General features: G+C 40.5%; 1 protein-coding gene across 3 annotated transcripts in view; it reads right to left on the bottom strand.

The window, feature by feature from the left end:
- Positions 1–22,028, bottom strand: part of plekhm3 (pleckstrin homology domain containing M3) — a 50,590-nt gene that overhangs the window by 16,126 nt on the left and 12,436 nt on the right. For all 3 annotated transcript variants that reach the window (XM_085384410.1, XM_085384411.1, XM_085384409.1), the window contains 4 exons: positions 20,140–21,246; positions 7,761–7,906; positions 7,089–7,282; positions 1,147–1,210 (listed from right to left, as the gene is read on the bottom strand). In XM_085384410.1, coding sequence (XP_085240536.1) covers positions 1,147–1,210; positions 7,089–7,282; positions 7,761–7,906; positions 20,140–21,246 — 1,511 coding nt within the window. The remainder of the gene's footprint in view (positions 1–1,146; positions 1,211–7,088; positions 7,283–7,760; positions 7,907–20,139; positions 21,247–22,028) is intronic.

Raw genomic sequence — 22,028 nt, 5'->3', positions numbered from 1 at the left:
CAGACCATTGTTTTCTCAATCTGGATACTTAAAGTCTCCAAATGAGGCTGCTGGAGGATATCACCCTTTCTTATCACTGTTATGACACGGACACTCGCCAAAGAAACAAAGGAAAGGTTGTGTTTACTTAAACGCAACACAACCTTTTGGCAAATCAGACGAAAAGAGGAAAACACCAATGTGTTAGTCACGTCCCTGTTTGCTGCTCTCAGCTGCAGTTCATCGACTCTTGCTGAGGTCTATTTTTAGTAGTGGATTAATACATATTTGCTGCTCTAGTAAATAGCTCCTGCGTTGGGAATTCAGTGTATGACTTTGGTAATGAATGAAACCCATCTCTGAGCCGAGTCGTATGAGCGGTGAACATGTGCAGACTTGATCGCTAAATGAGCTCCTTTTCACAGCTTCTATCTGCTATGACATTAAAATTTGCAAATGTTTGTGTGCTCTTGATAATAAAGGAACATACCTTCCAATGACTAATGAAACAATGAATGAAGCATAAAAAAAATAGTTTTTTCAAACACTGGTCACCATATTACGATTGACACAGACTGAAAATGTCATTTTTAGCATCATAATCTGTTTCTCTAACAGACACTGACAAACCAAATGCTGCTTTACTTGTTTATTTAAGTTTATTCAAGCCTATAATCTATGCTTTATGCCTTATTCTACATTAAACCTTCAATTTGTATTCAAACACGAAAATACATAATTTAAAAACGTGGCAAGCAGCTCAGTTCAGCGCTGACATTTTAGGTGGCCTGTTGATGGACTGTATGCTTTCTTCTACTCAATTTTAAGTCTATTACAAACATTGTGGTTTAGTCAAATATACCACTATTGAACACAATCCAGAGTTTTAACAAAATATTAATGGGTGCTGAAATGATTTTGTAGCTTCCAGCTTCAAGAACACATTCTGAGTTTATCATATATCTGCAGCAGCAGAATCTATCGGCAAGCAGGAGAGCTGCGTGCATTTCCACAGATGGCACATGAGTGGTAGCTTTTTTTGATTATTATTAGAGATACTTGACACAGAAACAGGACTGATCCAAGTCAAAGAGCAATGCTGTCACACAGAGTCACAGTTTATGCATCCTATTCTGTGTGCATGTAGCTCTGGATGTGTGCATGTACCTGCTGCAGGTCAGCCAGGGAGTACAGGTGGATGTGCTGTAGGAGGTATTCCCGGGGGAAAATCCTGTTGAAAGAACAACAACAAAAAACCATTTGTCCCTCACTTTCTATACAAACAGTTTATCAGGTTTAAACAGTCAGTGATGCTGATACTCCAACTCTTCTCTTTTGACCACGGAAAAAAGAGAAAATCTGGATTTAAAAAATGTTTGCTTTGTGATGAATCTCACAAAGATCATCCCACAGCAAGGTAGAGCCTGATGTTGTTTACACCGTGCATGAGAGATTTATGATACTTACATGCTACAATATACAAAACTGAGACGGGGTACCGGCGATTATACTGCTGACCCTTCAAAGTATTTAATATTAGTCATGTAGCATTTTGATGAATTATAAGATGCATGAATAAAACACACAGTATGCTTTGCACTGGAGACACTTAGAATCCTGCAGCATCATAAAAAAGCCACTGCCATGACATTAACCAACTATTGTTTATGTCATGGCAACAATTACTAGCATTACTGCACACAAACTGAATTCAAGTTAAATCTTAAACTGGCTTCTAATAAAACCATGCGAGGGAGTTTTACTGCAATACACTCAGTCATCTAAGTGTATAAATAAGAACAGAATGATCAAGCTCTGTGGGCCCATTATGAGCACATTTAATGTTTAACCACCAGCCATTCAGTGCAGTGATTGCTAAACAAAGTAATAATATTAATCTAGAGGCAAAAGCTTTCTCATTTCCTTCAGTAGTGTTTGACGAAACAGACGGCAGAGGTGTGGTGTGTGTGTGTGTGTGTGTGTGTGTGTGTGTGTGTGTGTGTGTGTGTGTTTGGTCCAACAATTTATTTTGGTTTGTTTTAGTTTAAAGTTGCTGGATGAGGAAATGTGAAATCTTTAAGATTAGAATTAGGTTGTGTTTAGTGAGAACATAAGACATTTAGCTGCAATGTTCAAGGTTACTGTGGGGGGCTACAGAGGGATTATGCCAACAAATGTCCTCACGAATCAGGAAAAACACACGAGTGTGCTATGAGGCCTCCTCTCAGACCTCTAAGAAGGATGGCACCACCTTAAATCATGTCTAAAGCTGTGCTGAGTGTCATTAAAACATAAGGTTGAGTGCATGGGTGAAGTAGACGCCTCATGGTGATAGGCACCACTGATAAACTGCTCTGTTTGGAACATTACCAATGGTTACCACATCAGCATTCATAGAAACTCTCTCTCTCTCACACACACACACACACACACACACACACACACACACACACACACACACACACACTGATTGTGTCGTCCATGTGCGGATGAACACACCCTCAAAGTGTGTGCTGATCTTGATAAAAAGACTTGAGAACTAATATGTTTTAGATTAGCAAGAGCACACACCAATTCATGTACACATATGTACACACATGCCAACAACTGACAGTATTTGTGCAAGACCTGATAGGATCTAATTCTATATTTTATTTCGATATCCTCTGGGCTATTTCCACTCCGACTGACACACCTTTTATTAAATTCTGTTATCCCTCAGTGATTATTATTGTGTACTGAAGGTGGGTCTGACCTGAGTAGGTCTGTGTACAGATGTAGGAAGAAGTTGTGCAAACGAGTATGTTCCTATGTGTAAGTAGTGGACAAACCAACAAATTACAACATGGAGCAAACAAAGCAGCATCTCGAGGCAAAAACAAGCTTATCTTTTAAACCTCTGGATGTCTTTTTATGTTGACAAAGTGTCAGGGAAGTGCTGATACAACTTACGTGAAGCTTTACATTTTTGTCCATCACACAGCCTCCTGAGTTACTAACGCAAGAACAGCAACCTGCACGTAACTCCATGACATCCCCACTGAAGTCAGGAAGGACATCACAATGTTGTATGTACAGACGGGAATTAAAGCACTTCTCAGACAAGCGTACTATCGATATGTTGATACGATAATGCCAGGCATTAGGATACAGAGATTCTATGTTACTTGATACAATGAAGGAAAATTATCTGTGTAACCAAAGATAAGCATAAGCTTTCACCTGTGGTCTGCATTTTACCCCTGTGAGTTTCTTCTTCTTCACCACAACTTGTTTAACTTTACATCACTCTTCACTGATAAGTGGCAGCACAAGGAATCATGAAATAGTGACTGGAACATCAAATCTATACGTGTTCTGCCATTTTGAGTTTATTTCAATGATTAACATATTTTAAGAGCAAACAATACCATTAGTTTTCCTAATCGTGTACAGACATTGGAAAAAGAACACACTGTCATGTCCACATGCAGTCCTGTGGAAAAAGTAAGCACACCCTTACTGCTTGCATACTTTATACTTTTATGACTGTTTATGTCTAAATTTTATCTACCATGTTTGCTATATATACATTTTTCTTATGTTTTTTATGGTATTGTTTACGTGTTACTGTAAGGTGACCTTGAGGGTCTGAAAGGCGCCTATAAATAAAATGTATTATTATCAAAAGAATACGTAGCAGCCAAGTGGTGCTAATCAAATGCATTTCATTAACTGATCATCAGAAAGTGTGATGATCTCTATAAAAGTAGTTTTGGCAGTTTGCCGGTCTGGAGCATTCAAGTGTGTTCAATCCCACAATCTTCTCAGGAGTGGACGTCCTAACAAATTCACCCCAGGGTAAGATCAGGCAACGCTCAGAGAAAATACAAAAGCAAGCTACATCTCAGAATTAATAAAATTAATTCTCTTCAGTTTTATTAATATACTGTGCCAAATCATAACAGCAGTCGGAAGTCACTTTATGTTAGTAAACCACAGACCCTATAACAATACAGCAAAACCCAACAATCAGATCCCCCCCATGAGCAAGTACATGGTGACAGTGGTAAGGAAAAAAAACCCTTTTAATAGGAAGAAACTTCTGGCAGAGCAAGAAGGGAGGGGCAGACATGACCAACAATTTAAAAAAAAGACTGTTTGGAAGGGTTGCCAGAAGAGAGCTGCTCTCGGAAAGCTTTGCTTTGGATCGCAAACTTGCATCTGAAGAGATGAAAGCAAAGTGGAGATGTTTTCTCATAATGCACAGCACCACATTTAGTGAAAATCAAACACAGCATATGAGCACAAACAACTCATACCAACTGTCAAGTACTGTGGTGAAGGGGTGATGATTTGGGCTTGTTTTGAAGCCACAGGACCTGGGCACCTTGCAGTCATGGATTCCACCATGAATACCTCTGTATACCAACGTAGTCTAGAGCAGCGGTCCCCAACCCCCGGGCCTCAGACCGGTACCGGTCCGTGAGTCGTTTGGTAAGTAGTTGAGGCTCAGGTGTGAAATGTATGGTTTTCAGGGTTTTTATCGGTTTTCAGCGTTATTTTGTTATCGTTTTTATCGTTAACTCTGTTTTCCTGGGTCTTTTCACGTGTGTTATTAATAAATCTTCTTTTTTCGGTACCGGTACTAGTTGTATTTTGTTGTATTTATCCGCGACACCTTAATTAAAGGCCGGTCCGTAAAATTATTGTCGGGCATAAACCGGTCGGTGGCACAAAAAAGGTTGGGGACCGCTGGTCTAGAGTCAAATGTGAGGCCATCTGTCTGACAGTTAAAGCTTGGCCAAACTGGGTCCTACAACAAGACAATAATCCAAAGCACAGACGCAAATCTTCAACAGAATCTCAGAAATAAAAAAATTAAAAAAAAATACAAATTGAAGAGTCCCAGTGGTCCAGTCAAAGTCCTTAGTTAGATCTTTACCTGACTTAAATGCTGTGTTGGGCTCTTAAGAGGATTGTGCATAAACAAATGAACCGGCAACTCAATATACTCAAGGCAACGCTATAAAGAGGAAATTAAGTGGGCCAAAGATTCTGGACTTCTTTAAGTTGCTTGAAGACGTTTCACCTCTCATCCGAGAAGCTTCTTCAGTTCTAAGGTCAAATGGTGGAGAGTCCCAGATTTAAACCTAGTGGGAGTATCCCCCCACAGAGGGACAAAAGGACCCCCTGGTGATCCTCTAATTGCCTGAGCCAAGGTGTGAAACTGGGTGTGGGTCCCAATCAGCCAGAGTTTCGGGTGTGTTCATTGTGAAACCTGGCCCCACCTTATCATGCGAATTCCTGAGGTCAGATGGCCCAGGATGTGAGTGGGCGTTAAGGCGTCTGGGGAGGGAACTCAAAACTGGATTATAGATGGCAGAGAGTTGGGGTCGTAAACCATCGCCTCTGTTCAAAGATGGTCGCTCACAGTGGACATAGATGGCTTTTCTTTCCAAGCTCCTTTGACTACAATGACCTGGATGACTGAGAACCTTAACAGACATGGGCCAAAGATTCCTGTGCAAACCTCTCATAGTGTCCGAGAACCACTGCACAGGGCCACAAACACAGCTTTGAGGGCCCCGTGTGGTTCCTTGTGTGATTGTGTTTCCATAGCATATCTCTTCAGATCCCCTGAAATAAACTAATGACTACGGAAAGGTTTTAGCGCCATGGCCCTCATCAATCCTGCAGTGTTTGGAAGTGACGGGGCACTGGCCGGCACAAGCTAATGGGACAGAAGTAAACACAGAGCGCCACGATGCTGCTCGGCTTGACTACTACGGCATGACTGAAATGCTTTTTTTTTTTTTTTTTTTTTCTGGAAGTTGAGTTTGTGATCCCGATTTCCTATTTTAAAATGTTAGAAACAGATTTATATGAATGTTAGGCTTACATTGCATTATGGTGACTGTAGCATCCATCAAATCTAGTTTCTGCTCTAAATAATCAGCTAGGAAACTATAAGAAAACACAGACTTGGGTTGATCACTATTTAAATTGCCCTATTAAAATATAAGTCATATTACAATTTCCTCTTGATTTTAAATGCAAAACTATTTATAGCTCACTTAATCAATGATCCGAATGCATATTTCAGTGTTTTTCTGCCCACTAACCAACTGATGAATCATGCATTTCATCTCCACATGTAAATATTTTTATAGACTTTCATCTTATTTGTTGCCAACATTAAAGTATGACAAATCTATGTGCTGCTTCTCCATTAGGAATGCTCTGTTAGTGAACCAGACCGGGGCAAGGAGCATCCATCACTGCACAGACAAGGCTTTCAGTGTGTGATCCCACTCACATAAACAGTCGTCCCCCCTGACCATCACACACATCGACATATACACACACAGACACATGTCTTTAATGTATAAACAGTCTATACACACACACAAAGGAATGCATGCAGATAAAAGTTATGATAATATATACATATGGACTCAGACACACACATATGAGCATGTGCACGTCACGCAAGGAGAAAATAACAGTCAGTCATAAAGCATTATTAAGGTTTCTGATGTGGAACATTTATTTTTAAATAATCTCTGCATATTCATCTGAGCAGAGCTTCCTTAAAGGATCGTGTTTTGTCTCATGTTTTCCTCCTTCCTTTACATTTAGCCATATAACTTGATAAGCTTCTCGGTTAGTTCAAACAACTTAGCTCTTTCCTCCATAAACATGACATTTGACCACCTCCCCAGTTCTCATAATGATGAGTTTTGACAACTCAGGATATATTACATTAGAGTAGTTTCCAGGCTTTTCCGGGGAGAGACCACCCTCACTAACTTCTGATTCACAGCCAGTCATTTTTTTCTATAAGCTGGCCTTAAAAATGACAGAAACCACTCAGTTCAGAAAAAGGCTTCAAGGCTTTCTCTTAGTCGGCTTTCAAGGGGTGAAGAGTTAAGGCTGGGTCGGGGTATCGGCTTGTACTTGCATTTAAGAGACATTACATGAATTTAATTTTCTTGCAAAATTCTTCAGGTCAATCAGCACGAGACATTTCAATTTGTAAAATATTTGCGTACCTCCTCATTACTGCTCACATAAAGTAAATAACTGCTGGGCTACAGAAATGCATCTCAGTCCCACAGTGTTCATACCTTCGTCTGAGGTCCTCAGCAACGGTTGCTCGGCAGCTGAACAGGTAGGCCCGCAGTGACTGGAGCTGCTGACGGAGACGCAGGACTGTGCTCAGAGGCTCACAGTGTTCATACAGACAGGGGTTAAGCTGCTGGATGTCCAGCAGTGGCTCTTCATACACAAACTCCAGGAACTCCTTGGCCTGTTTGGACACCTGGAAAAGTTTACATTAAAATGACTGCATCAAAGACCACTGACATATGAGGGATAATCCTGAGCTCAGACTTTAATGCTTGACAAGATAGAACAAGATAAAACCTGGGTGGCTAATTTTATTTACCCCCCGCCCAGAGCTACAGTAGCCATTTTCTGCTTTTTCTATTAATTGCTAATAATGTGGGGGGCTGGAGTCAGTAAAAGAAGTATGGTTGGCTAGTTGAAAAATAATCCCATATTGAACACAAATCTAAGACCACGCTTTCTGGCAGTAGCTTAATATTTAGCGTACAGATGTGATAGGATCAATTTTTCTCCAGTACTTACTGGAAACCTGCAGATCTTTAACAGTAGTCTTACAGTATACTATAAGCTAAAACATGACAAGGCTTTTTAAGCCCCAAAGCCCCTCCTCTAATGATTCTGCATTAAAAATTTGTTTTTTCTTTCATATTTCTGTGTGTATGCTTTCATACCTTGTGCTTGCTGGTGTCCCAGTTGTGCAGCAGGCGTGCTGGGATGAGGAAAGAGTTGTCCTGATGGCAGCTTTGGCAGTAGTACCAGCCACTATAGTAACAAACCTTCGCCTTTCCTCTGGACAGACCAATGGGACGCTGACAACCTGAGGAGGAAGTCATTGATGAGTATATGTGTGCCTTCAAATTTGGTACTTTAGTGTGTCTGAATGCTATCAGGACAACTCAAAGTCACACAATTTGCTTTTCAGTCCCAAAACATTTTAATCCAAAAGTGTTTTTTTATTGTCTCTGACTCACATATCATCAAATTGCAGCTTCACTAAAGAGATCCATATCTGTAGCTGTATTTGTTATCATGGGCTAATTAGTATTGCACACACTTGGTGTTAAAAGTGCACTGAAGCAGACAAAGACGAGCCCTGAGAGAGAGCACAAAGGCTGTAATGCAAATTGGTTGGTGTTAATATGTATCGGTTTATTGCCCCACACTAAATGCCATGCTAATCCAGCCAAGTAAACCTGTAGATAATAAACAAGATAGCCTCTATTTGACAAGATGCTCTGACCCCGATAAGGTAATCCATTGGATCAGGAAACACAGATAATCAAACTTAAATTATCACCTTGCAGGTTTTATACCTCTGACAACCAGGCAGGCTTATATCCATGCCTGTTCACTCATAGTATATGTAGTGAATACCTTGAAAGCAATTAATGGGTGAGGACCAAAGATCAGTGTCACTCAGTTTAACCAAATGTGAAATATGGTCACAATCTCTTATCCATCCCTGAATTATGGTTACATAATGGTCAAATGTTTTTCTTGCAAAATAATAAATAATATGATGTCACAGTGAAGTGGACCTTAGACACAGTTCATGAACTTGTCGTTCCTTTTTTATGTTTTTTATTCTGACATTTTGATGTTGTGATGTTTTGAGGTTGTGTTATCTTGACAAACCAAAGCCACTCTGAAGACAACAGCTGCCTGCGAGTGATCGCAGACCTGGCCCTCGGCTTCAAACCAATCGTTCAAAAGGCATCCAGATCAGAAGCTGATTGCACACCGTCATTATAACTTGGGTCGTGCTGTGGTCCACAACCACCGTTTTCTTTAGTGTGACTAGGGCATAACAAAGTGGGTGTGTGTGTGTAGCTGTGTGTGTGGACAGACATTGTAGGGTGGGGCTAGCAAAACTGAAATAGTTGTTCATGCAAAGTTCATGCAGTGCCTGTGTTTGGAGGTACGCAAATAAACAAGCTCTTGAGCCAGACTTTCACTCTTTCACTCATTACACAACCGTTTGTCACATTTTGAATAAACACTGCGAGCAGCTTCCAGAGAGACTGCCTCCATATTTATGCCACAGTGGGTATAATGGGTGCTTTTTATCATGCTTTCCAGTGACTTTTCAAAACAAGTATAAAGCCACTGATGGTGTTCACAAATGTGTGTGGAATGATGATGAAAACTTCTTCTCTGTATGTTTGCTCAGCTTTGTAAAAACTTCATACACACTAGTTTGGTTCCTGTGCCTTTTACTGCTTTTAATAGAAGAATTTCATCTTGAAACGTTTAATACATTTGGTATTTTAAACTATATTTACGTTGTAGTGAAATATCTTTAAGCGTATCCACAGAGCCTAATGTAGTATGCACTACAGCAACAATATCCCTCTTGTTTTTGGCTGAGGGAGCCTGTGCTGATCTCCACTGCAACACAGAAACTCCTGAAACCACACATGCATTCTTCAGAAAGATGATCCTGATAGTTCCCATTTAGTGCATCTTCTATCCAAAATATTCACCTCACTGATTTGAGGTAATCCCTAGATAACAGAATCCTGGTTCTCCCAGTAGCCACAACACAGCAGACTCCATTTACAAGGAGCTCTGCAGACCTAAAAGACCAACAGATTCTCTGCTCTATTCAGCCTGATAGCTTCCACACTCTGCTTTGTCTTCCAGGCTCTTTAAAGTTCATTCTTCACCCAAACACCCGGCCCTGCTCTCTGATCACGCGCACCCAAACAGTTGAGCGCTGAAGCAGTTCAACAGGTGTCTCTTATCGCACCATCTTAGCGGACACAGAGCCTGGAGGAAAACAGCAAATGAGGAGAGGCACAGAAGAAAAGATCCTGAAGATTGTTATCTAGGAAAACACAGGCTTAGGAAGCTACGGAAAAAAGAAAAGGAAAAACAGTGGAAGAGGGACATGTGTCAGCATGTTTGTCAGCTCTGCTTTAACACAAGAAGCGCAGGCTGAATGAGAGGAAAACAGGAAAACAAAGACATAATAAGTAAAAAGCTATTGAGAGATGAGAGGAAAGAAGGGACTGCGTGAAAGAGAAGAGTAAGATCAAACAAGCGCAGATGATGGCAGACAATAAAGACAACTATCACAGACAATAATCTGAAAAAAGGCAGACAATGGTTCAATCAGCATTCAGAGCTGAGCTCCTTCTTTACCTAACCAAAATAAAAAACATATTAATTTGGGAGCTTCACTCACAAAAAGAATGGAAAACCAGGCCCAGCTAGTACTCCACTAGAAGCTTTGATTCTGAGATCAAAATAATCTTTTTTTTTAAATATATTTTACTATTCAGTTCATTTATTGCTTAAGTTTTCTTCTCCCTACCTTTAAGCCAGCTTTATTCTGATTGGCTATTATTTAAAGAGCAAGTCAGAGAAGAGGATATCCACTCTCTCTGACATCACACAGAGCCAAACATAAAAAAACAAAACCGTCTGAAACCCAGTGTTTAGAGCAAGTCTGAGACCTGGGTTATTGCTCAGTGGGATTAATTACACATATGCCGACCTCAATATTTAAAAATTCTTGCCATATGTAATATGTAAGTGTATATATGACAGATAAGAAGAATAATGCGGCCTGACGGTAGGTGGAAAGTTCTAACATTTTCAAATTCTTAATTTTTTTATGCTTTGAATGTGATGAAATGCTAAACTTTGTCACTGTGAATCAAAGAGATTAGTAACGGATAAAAGAGAATCGTGAACAACTCTGTACAACGCTGTATCCTGTGGGACGATGTACCAAAGCTCACAAAGATCTGAACTACGGAAGAAAAGCTTCCTATAAGTGAGCCTATAAGCGAGTGGCCAGTGCAGTCCCTGGATGTCAATCCTTTTGCCTTTAATTAAAAATGTGAGTAAACCTTACAAAGTGATTTTCCATCTGTCACATGTATGACCTCAACATGAGTCAAAGCACCGTCAGACGTGATTTGCCTGTCTTACTTCCTGTCCGCTGTGTCTCTAATTCATATCTCTAATTCTAAATCAGCATCCATTTTTAAGAATTTATAAAGTTTAAACAATGTGCATTTGTTTTTCTTTAATCAAAACCACTGTGCAAGGATACAATCCTCGACAAAAGACAACGATAAAGTCTTATCTTACTGAAGGGCCAACAATTGAATACATATGTGTAACTCACTTCTAGTTAGGCTTATTACAGCAATGAGCTCATGCTGCTGTTTTGGTCAATGCTCTTTCCAAAAAACCACAATCCGCTGGTTGGCAGCCAGCAGGCTGAGGGGATGGTTAACAATCAGAGAAACACTATGTCACTTCGAGGAAACGGCTGACCACCAGATCAGCTTTCTGGCCAACTGTGGTCTCAAATTTGGTGTGCTGCTGTTGGGACCAGAGGAACAAAGACAGATATGTATGTAGCCTGAAAACATTTGCAAACCGAGTAACAACCTTTAACCTAACCTCAAATTCTATATCATGAGTAAAAGAAGAGAACACACCCACGCTGACTGGTCACACGGTGGCGAAAGGACCTCTACAGCAGCGGGGGCACTCTGTAGTGTCCTTTGCTCAATAAAACAAAAAGCAAAGTCAACAGCAAAGGCAATGTGGACTACAGAAGATGACAAATATCAAATAACACCATCCGTATAAATCTGATGCTGATCTGTGCCTCTTCCAAACCTCGAAACTGCAGCAAGACAACTGCAAAACATACACACTGCAGGAATTCTTACCAAAGAGCAGAGAGATCAAAGTAAGGACAGGTGGCACTTCTGTGTTCTGGGAGCAATGAGAAATATGTATGCTTTACGTCACATTACTCACTCAAACTAAGGTTGGACTTTTAGGAAGTTGTGTTTTTAAGAATATTTACTGTCATAAAAAGTAAATCAAGTCTAAGCAAGTATTTATATATAGATATACCTGCGATTCTTATCCAAGCCAATACAAAGTGGACACTTAGTGAATGTAAAGTATAGACACTGTGGGTTTAGAAGTATATATCATGTAAATAAACTGTAATAACACACTAGTGACTATACATAAATATGTAAGGACTTTATAAAAGTAATTATATAAATTAAAATTTCAATACATAGAAATAGCAGCACTATTTCATCCTTGACAGTCAACTCATTCTCCCATGAGGCACTTTTGTCAGCAGTTTCAGTGGGCGGATTGGAGCATGATTGTGGTCAATATCTTTAACAAGGATGCATATTTTCATCACTGTGAAGCATCTAAATCCAGGCCGAACGAATACCACCCAGCGGCACAACTGCAGCTTCTTTTTATAGCTACTGTTTGTGTGTGTTTGAAGTGTTTGTACATTACAAAGCTGCAAAATCTCAGCTAATTTCCACCCAAACTACAAAGTACATTTGTACTTTTTGGTTATTATGAAGAAGAAAGAAGGGTGATCCCAAACAAACTGTCCACCTAGGATGGTTATGTGGAAGAGTTTCATGTAGACCAGAGCGATAACAGTTTGAAAGACTTTACAACCATCCAACCGGTGTAGGTAAGTGTGTTTCTATTTCACTTAGAAATAGAAATTTGTTAAAATACCTGCAGCGAGTGTATGTGTTAAAAACCTGCAACTTTTGTTGCCTGCAGGACACAAGAAAAAGTTCAACCCCACCACACCCAAACCATTTTATCCATCCTTAATGGAAAAAAGCATTTAGTGAAATAAAGGTCCGCATGACTCCATCTGCAAACTTGTTTGTTTACTTTCTCTACATTAACAGCGTTCATCCAGCTTAGTTTCACTCTATATTTTTCCTCTGGCAGTGGCTCTATGCCCACCAGCCGGGTCCGGCTCACAGTTTGAGAACCAGGTGGTGTAACTAGCAGGTGGCAGATGAAAAGACACTAATTATGCTTATTTTAACTGAAGTATTAAAAAACAAAATCTCTGGTGGAATAACTGATTACTTAGTAAAAAATAAAATTCATATTGATTTGAGGTTTTAATTAGCCTCTCTAGCATGGGGATTTGCATCTTTCCTCTCTTGTATTATTACAAATTTAATCCATTTATAGGTGCTGTTGAACAAAATAGGCAATTGCGAAACAACAGTCTGGGCTCATAGCAGGGGTGTAGCCAATTAGTGGCCCCCTCCGACCCAACCCGCACAACCTATACTCACAGAAACAGAGTTGCATCCACTAACTTTTATAAGTTCAACAAATACCGTTATTTCAGATGCATTTAACATCACAACCACCCATTTATACTGAATTTATCTTATAGGTCTATTAAAAATAAACAAAAAAAATGACATTGGCAAATATTCTATATTTTATTATTTGAAGGTACAAGAAAAAAATCATAATCATGTGAAAAAGAAAGTGAAATCATGTGAAAAAGGCTGTTGCTGATGATTTACATTTACTTACCAACTTAATTCCTATGGAAGTAGAAATTGTGCACACCTCTAATAAAAGCAGAGGTTTTATTAGTTTGCTGATTTGGCATTCAGGCATACAAGTGTGTGTTAACCCACAATTTTCCCCAGGAGTAAAAGCAAATTCACCCCATGTTCAGACCGTGCAATGCTCAGAGAAACTGGAAAAAAACCCCAACAGACACTAACTGAGGCCTGTAGAGTCTAAGATGTATGTTAAAGTTCATGACAGCATAATAAGACCAAAAGACCAAACAAGTATGGCTTGTTTGGAAGAGTTGCCAGGAGGAAGCCTCTTCTCTCTAAAAAAAAAAAAAAAAAAGAGCATGCCAGCACCGCTTAGGCTTGCAAAGTTACATCTGAACAAACCACTTCTGGAACAATGCCCTTTGGAAAGATGAGACCAAAGTTTGACCATAATGCACAGCACAATATCTGGTAAAAACCAAACAAAGCATAGCATCACAAAAACCTCATTGGACAGATGTGAGGTAATCTGCCTGACAGCTACAGCCTGGCCCAAACTGGGTCATCAAAGAGGCCAATGATCCCATGCGCATTACCAAATCTAAAAGCAATTCAAAAGTCCCTCCACAATAATGTGAGAGACTGATAAGATCATACAAAAAACTATTACTTAAAGTTATTGCTGCTAAGCGTGGTTCTTCAGAAAGAACATAGTTTTTCACAGGACTGCACAGAATCTATGAAAACTTCACATGACTGTATTACAGATGTTCGTGGTTCCTGACACTGAGAAAAGAAATAAATGCATCCCAAAGTAATATGATGTTAGCTTACACTAGCATCTTGTCAGGTAAGCTAGCAAAGGGAAAATAGTGACTGAGAAAAACATTGCTGCTACTACTACTAATATTATTAAGCATATTATGCTAGACGTTACATTTCTCAGCTGTTTAGCCTATTTCTTTTCCACAATAGCAGAAATACTGTAATCCTCTCAAAGGCTACTTTTAAAAAAATGTCCAGAGTAACTATTAATAGTTTCAGCTGCTAACTACTTCCTTCATTATCAGCAGAGCAACAACCTCGTTTTATTCGCGTCTCTGATCTTTTATGCGTCTTTTTGGGATGCAGAGAATGAGAGACAGAGGGAAAGATGAATGGGAATTCAAACATAGCTCAAAGGTCTACCGATTGTACTGCGGCTCTCTGTAGTGAGAGAGGGTCACTTTGACCTGCTAGCAGTGAGAGAGAGAGAGAGGAAGAGACACAGAGCTACAGAGAGAGCGAGAGAGAGAGCGATGACATCAGGGAAAAAAGGGGGCTCATGCTTTCATCTGCCCGCCAGTGGTTCAAACAACCACACCTCTGACAGGACACCCGTGTGTGTGTGTGTGTGTGTGTGTGTGTGTGTGTGTGTGTGTGTGTGTGTGTGTTATGTACATGTGTGAATTAAAACTCAAAAGACGAGAGAAGCCTGAGCTTTGATGTGTCCCATTCACACCAACCAAACACTCCAATGAAAATGCGGACAAATGGAGAGTACTATGAGTAAGATGGCGCGTGTGTGTGTGCGTGTATGAGAGAGAGAGAGCGCGCAAGAGAGAGAAACTGTTTGTCTTTTGATGTGAACCCACCTCCTACTTCCTCACTTCTCTCATATCTACTGATTCCCACTTCACCCAAAGCCCCCCTGTCCCACAGATTCACATGGTCTGTGGGGGCCTGAGAATGTGCTCCAGCGCAAAAACAGGGGTCATCTAACCTGAGAGCACACTCTGCACAATGTGTGTGTGCGCGTCTGCACACTCATGCGTGTGCGGCGAGGGGTTATGGGGTGATGGAGAGTCACAGCCTTCAAACGAACACTAACCATTTCCTTCAAAAGGAATCTAAAATGCAGCAGTTCCCATATGTAATTAGCTGAATATATTTTACATTTTAAATAACGATTCACTCGATATGTTTGTAAGGAAGCAGCCTGCATATGCAAAGAGAAGACTTGAAACAAGTTCAAAGGGAAAACGGTGAAAGCTGAGGTAGCATACCGAACATGAGGTACTTATTACCGTCTTGTGGTCGCACGCTAAACGATTCTCCAAACCTACTTTCAGCTAAAAATGTAAAGGTCAATGTCTTTTGAAAAGATGGAGGTTTGATGCACATTTGCACAGAGGATGGCTGGATTCATTAATAAATAAATTTTCTATTTGCACCTAAAGTGCAAATGCATGCATCCAATTGTTGTCTGCTTTTGATTCATATATACAAGTATCATCTGAAGATACTATGAGCAAGTGCTTAGCCACAGTGAAAAGGAAGAACTTGCTAACAGGATGTTTGACAGAAGATGGATGGACGAATGAATGGACAAATACTGTTTTGAGTGAAAGAGTGACGCTGCCAGGAAGAAGCTTGATAATGAGGACCCACACTTGAAACCACCAGCTGATGAACTGTGTTCCTTGTTATTGTCTTATCGCTTTCCTTGTTTTCCCTTGACAGCGTCATATCTAATAAAACAAGTCAAACTTAAAATGTAAACAAAAGAGGCCCAGAGTATAAGATCTTTGGTGACGTCTGATCATGTGCCAGGGGAACAACTTCGCTGGATGTCTGCTGTAGCAGTGAGCAGCTTTCTTCTCAAAGCTATACCACTATTTGGAGTTTGATGGTGATGGAGAGTGTTGGAAATCTATCCAGCTCACGCCAACGTTTGTTGATTTGTAACTTTCTATCCTCTGCTGCTTCTCTTCAATGTGGCATCCATAGGGTTCAGTTTTACGCCCCCCTTGGATCTATCTTCAGGAAACATGGGATTTCTTTACATTGTTATGCCAATGAGTCCCAGATTTATTTTCCTCTTAAAAAGATAAATGGTTTAACAGCAGACTCCCTGTTCAGATGTCTTGGTGAAATAAAGGTCTGGGTGGCTTTGATGAGCAAAAAATAGAAGTGAGGATTTTCGGTGACACTTCTGAGACACTACTATGGATCTTGGTTCTTTGGCGCAGTACGTTCAACTGAACATTACTAATCTGGGAGTTAAAATTCATGCGGATCTTAAACTTGAAAGCCAGGTCAGGGCTGTTGTAAGATGTAGTCTTTTTCATTTGAGGCAGTTAGCCAAAATAAAACCTATTTTATCAAGACTGCTTTTTGACACGGTAATCCATGCCTTTGTTACATCTAGGCTGGATTACTGTAACGCACTTTATTGGGGTGTTAGTGATGTGTCCATTAGGCATCTGCAGGTTGTGCAAAATGCTGCAGAGCGTCTTTTAACTGGCACAAAAAAGTCTGAGCACATTATCCCCATTTTATTTCACTCCACCGGCTACCTGTACATTTTAGGATAATTTTGAAGTTATTTTATTTGTTTTTAAATCTCTTAATGACTCTACTTTTTCCTAATTCTCTATTTTTAACATGTTTGATTTTATTTTCTGTTTATGGTATTTGTATATGTACAGCACTGTGTGAACTAGGGCTGGGCCATATCACACCATTCACAGTAAGTATAATGTTGGGCAACGATAAGAAAATGAAATATTGCGATAGAATATGGGTAAAACGCGCACGCGCAGTGCCTTTGTTTACATACGCACATGGCGGAAAAAGCATGGTGGCGACGGAGAATAAGAAGGGCGAAAGTGGATCGTTGAATGAAACGGATGAACCAGAACTGGTTTGCTGCAACTTCAGTGGTGTGGAACTGGTTTAGCTTTCGTCCCTCAGATACACAACAAAGCACATTTTTGGTAGAGCATGCTAGCGTCGTTATTACCGTGTTGTTTGGAAAATACGGCACACTTAAAATCAATCCTTTGATTTTTCTGAAAATCAACAGTGCCCCTTATAATCCCGTGTGCCTTATGTATGAATTATGGTTGTGTTTACTGACCTCGAAACGATTTTATGTGCACGGCACTCGAAAATCTGTCAAATGTTTCAGTACGACTTTGCTAAGCTACGAAGCCACACCTCTTGATGGATTGTCGGAGCATTACAGCTATCGTAGGCGGAGCCTCGTGGAGTGATACGTACGGCGCTTCAACATAATATTACCGTATTGTGTGTGTGTATAACCTCTTTTTAAGTTTTGTGGATATTCTACATGGTTATGCTGAGGATATGTCGGCCAATTTCCACTGGAAATGCCTTTTAGTTAAACTGTCAGCAAGGAATTTGCATTTGCACTGTTAAATTTTTATAGAACTTTAATGCAAAAAACAGCTGCTTGTTTAAGTAAAAATACATTGATTTTTTTTTTTTTTTTGCACTAATAAAGTTGTGGAGTTGTAAAGTGTTTTGTCTCGTGTCAATTATATCGTTATCGCAAATTTTCAAATGTATATCGTGATAAATACTTTTGGTCATATTGCCCTGCTCTAGCGTGAACCCTGGTTTATTTTAAAGTGCCTTATAAATAAAGGTGGTATGGTATTAACAGAGAAAATGTCAAACTGAAACCTGTATAACATCCCAAAACCTACTTCGATAGTTGACTGTATAGGGAAGAAGACGAAGAAGAAGTGAAGACTGAAAACATTTACATCCATAGAAATCAGGATTCCCACTTTAAGGGAAGGGAGGGAAATTTTAAGACCAATTTCCACAAAAGAAAATCTTGAAAATGAAAGCTAAAAACCTGTGAGAAGACATAAGACCTCTATAACAAGGCCTTGAATTCAATGGTTGTAAAAGACTTCAGGGCTTCTAACACTGTAGGAGACCAAGAAGGGATACAGTCAAATAAATGAGGCGGTGACAGCAGGAGAAAAGGGAGACAAAAAGAGGGAAAGGCTACGAGTGTGAAAGAACTGGTGAGCGGAAAAGTAAAGAAAGGGAGGACAGGAGGGAAGTGAATGGATCGAGAGAGCAGAGGTGTGCTCTGTATAGAAAAATGGACGTATCCAGCTGTCCCGTCCTACCCAAAAACCCTTCAAACAAACAACTACAATCAGGGCTGACCACTGTAGCATCCCCAGGCTGCTTTTATTCCCTCTCATTCATTCATTCATTCATCCATTTTTCCTCTCCTCCGGTGCTTTAAGCCTACCAATTATCATCAGTTGCCCCCAGACGGCCTCTGTCCTTGTTCCTGTTTCAGCTGGCTTTTCAAACAGCTCTGCATTAATAAGCCAGTTGTTACAAATAAAAAGGGAGGTGAGCGGTGATTATTCAAAGCCCTGCTAAGAGACAGAAAGAAAGAGAGAGAGCGAGAGCCCATGTTTTACACCTAGGGTGAGTAAATGCAATTTATATGAATTGGTATGAAGAGTGATAACAAAATAACAATAAAGGAGAAGAAGGCTGCGATAGACCTGGAAATGAAAAATCATTCCTGCTAAATACTGAAAAACATCCGGTGATCCTGACAGAAGAGTTAGAATCATCACAGAAGACATCATCTACAGTGCAGCTAAAGAAAATAAACTACTATGAACACCAGCTTGGGAAAAAATAAGAATGAACGATGAACATGTAGCTATATGAAGGTCACAGCAGATAGCTACAAGCAAATCTGAGCCGGACATCTGCAGCTCACAGCCTACATGATGAACATGGAGTTTTAAGCCACTTTAAAAAAAATAAAAAATAAAAAAATCGCATTTTGTAGTTTTGAAACCATCAGCTAATACCAGCTGGCATAATAAGCTGCATTTATAGGCATCCATACAGATACCTAGAAGACAGTGCTAACATACATCTGCAACAGTGTTAAACTATTTATACAAAACAAAAACAAGACCAAAAAGTTTTTCGAGCCATCCTAATGGATCTTTTTTATATGACTGTCCTGCAAATAACGTAACAACAAGCCCTTTTCTACCTGACCCACTGTTCATATTTTATTCAGTAATAAGTGCGCCATTTAAAATTATTTACGTCCCTGTATTATATCATTTTATTCTCTAATGAGCATATATTGGGTCAGTGGGCATCATATGCATTTTCAACTTCAAGAGCCCCAGCTGACCGTGTACCTTTCTTGCCTCTTCTGTTTACATTAAAGCCGGGTCCAGTCGAGTTTCCTGAGAACTGCAATAATCAGTCACACTTTGTTGATGAGAAGACTAAACAAGCAGGCCGTGAATAAGAACAAGGCTGAAAGCAGGCCAATGGGGGTGAAAGGGTGAAGGGAAGATATTTCTGTATACCTACAATAATGTCTTGGGAGCCAATTAGGCAAAGTTACTTGTAATTGTAGAGATTGTTTTTGGGACTGAAGAGGAAAATGTGCAAAAAGCCTAATTAAACAAGAAATGAAAAATAAAGAAAATCACAAAATCACAACTAACAGTTGTGATTAACTAACAGTGTATATTAATCACCAAATTAATATACACTTTCCTGTGCTTTGCATCATCACAGGAAAGTGTATATTAATTTGGTGATTTCACCTCTAATTACGATACAGGAAATAAAAATTTAATGATCCAGCTTAAGAGCTAGCTCATATGTTCCCCAGAAAATAATTTATACTTAAAACACATGCCGTAAATACAAAAATGGTCAAAATGTGGCACTTGCAGATGACTTAACACTATAACTCTGCACATAACCTGCTCCAGATCAGGTTATGTGTTTAGCCTAAGATGCCACAGTGATTTAACCAGGTAAAATAAAGAGCCACTTTTAAGACACAGAAAACTCAGCCTTCAGGATGGTAATTTTCTTCAACTTGTCTGTGTTTGTAAAAACCACTCACCTGCACACCTGAAGCTCTGAGCAGTGAGCCCCTTCTCCACAGCCAGACAGGTGAGAATACTGAGGAAACTGGTGGTGACCGACTGTCGCTTTGCTCTCTGTGCGTCCCTGTGCCTCCTGTCCCTGGATGGATTTGATCTCAATAGCACCCCTTGGAGACCAGGAGGTCCTACTCCTGGTTCTGTCCCTTCTTGTGCAGGCCTCTGTGTTCTAACTGCCTCCCGCAAGGTCTCCACCCACTCCTGGGCCTTGAGGTGACCATCAGCACGAAGTTTGAGTACCTCTGTTGGGAAAACAGCCTGAAAAAATTCCCCTTTCCCCGTCCATGGCTCTCCTTTCTCTAACTCATGATCATGATGAACAGCAATGCAGGACGCCAGCGAGTACTGGAGAACAGGTTGGGACACAGACCCACGGCCTTCTGTAGGGAAGGCCTGGAGAACAGATCTGGTGAGGACAAAAGTGAAAGCCCGCCAGTTGTTCTGATCCGTCAGCTGGTACAGTAGACCGACTCTGAGAACGTCCTGGCACGACTGCGTGAACAAAGGCAGGGTGGTGGGTCTGCTCAGGACAACAGAATTAGGTGGAAGACAGAGCGATGCCTCTGCTGAAGTCGGGGTGTCGCTTTCGCCATCAGGCCTGGTGTCGAGCCCAGAAGGAGAAGGCGAAGACGAAGGTGACATGGGTGCAGGAAACTTCACGACATGATGATTTTCTACTCCACTTTTATGCTGACGATTCTCCTGCCTCATGGGTCTGGCTGCCTGCACCTTCTCCCAAATCAGCCGTCTCCACTCCATGGCTTCCCATTGGCTGGCCGTCCTCAGCTGAAGACGTGTGCTGTTGAAGAAGACAGCCTGGATCGTGCGTTGGTCTGCGGGCTGGGTGATCTGGCCGGGCTGGCTGCAGGGTGCTGGAGAGATGACGCTCTGGCAGTGTGACAGTGAGTAGGCAGTGCCCAGCTGGCGGTTGGCACTGCTGTCCAGAGCATACAGGCGGAGCTCGCAAGGCGTCAGCTCAACATGGCAGGGTGTCCAGCGGCCTCGCGGCCCCTCACGCTGCTCCATCTCACACTGCTTCACCACACTGCTACTGCTGCTTTTATCAGCTGGACAGGCACAGAAGAAGAGCAGGGGGAAAAGGTAGAAATTAAACAAATGAATAATATATATGTTCAGAACAAGCAGTTGTTTTAACAAGGGCCTTTCCGTTGGCAATTTACAACCATAACCATCCAAGTTTTAAATGGGGATCAAAAATGTATGTTTTTAACAATCCCCTCACCATCTGAGGCATGTGACTTTAAGAAGTAAACATCAACCTCTATACTTAACATCTGGCTGTCAAGAGTTCCTTTTGTGGGCGTTGGCAGCAGTATTGTTTGCATGGTTCAAGTTTAGCCTTTCATGCACATAAAAACTTAACATTTTTCATGCCCTACTTCAAGATTAGTAATTTAGTTTCTAATATTTTCTTTTATGTTCACTTTATGTTCCTTAGTTACTTTTTAACTACCCAATTCGACACTGGTTAAAACCAGTCAAGTGAAAATTATTTACATGGGAAACATCTCATGCAATAAGCTACTTAAACTACAATAAAGTTTTGCAAAAAAAATTCTGTAATGTGTGTTTCAATACCATTTGATAATCTTTTACCACTGACATTTGATCATGTTTAGGACTAATTAATAAAACAGAGCTCAACAATGCTATCTCTAACACAGCATGACAAGGTGATCACAGAAATAGTGTGTTGAGGCGTGCTGTTGAGAAAGTGAGTGGCGGGAACATATGGATCGACGCCAGAGGAGGCAATTGAGTCCACTGTAACTGCTATGAAGTCAGCTACATGCACACTTTAAAGACTAAAGGTTGGGAGAGATACTGA

The sequence above is a fragment of the Rhamphochromis longiceps genome, linkage group LG16 (assembly GCF_057381845.1).
Source record: "Rhamphochromis longiceps isolate RC_006_pf linkage group LG16, R_longiceps_female_GT1.1, whole genome shotgun sequence".
Lineage (NCBI taxonomy): Eukaryota > Metazoa > Chordata > Actinopteri > Cichliformes > Cichlidae > Rhamphochromis > Rhamphochromis longiceps.
The sequence above is the reverse complement of the archived record's forward strand: the minus strand, read 5'-3'. Positions and strand labels throughout refer to the sequence as shown.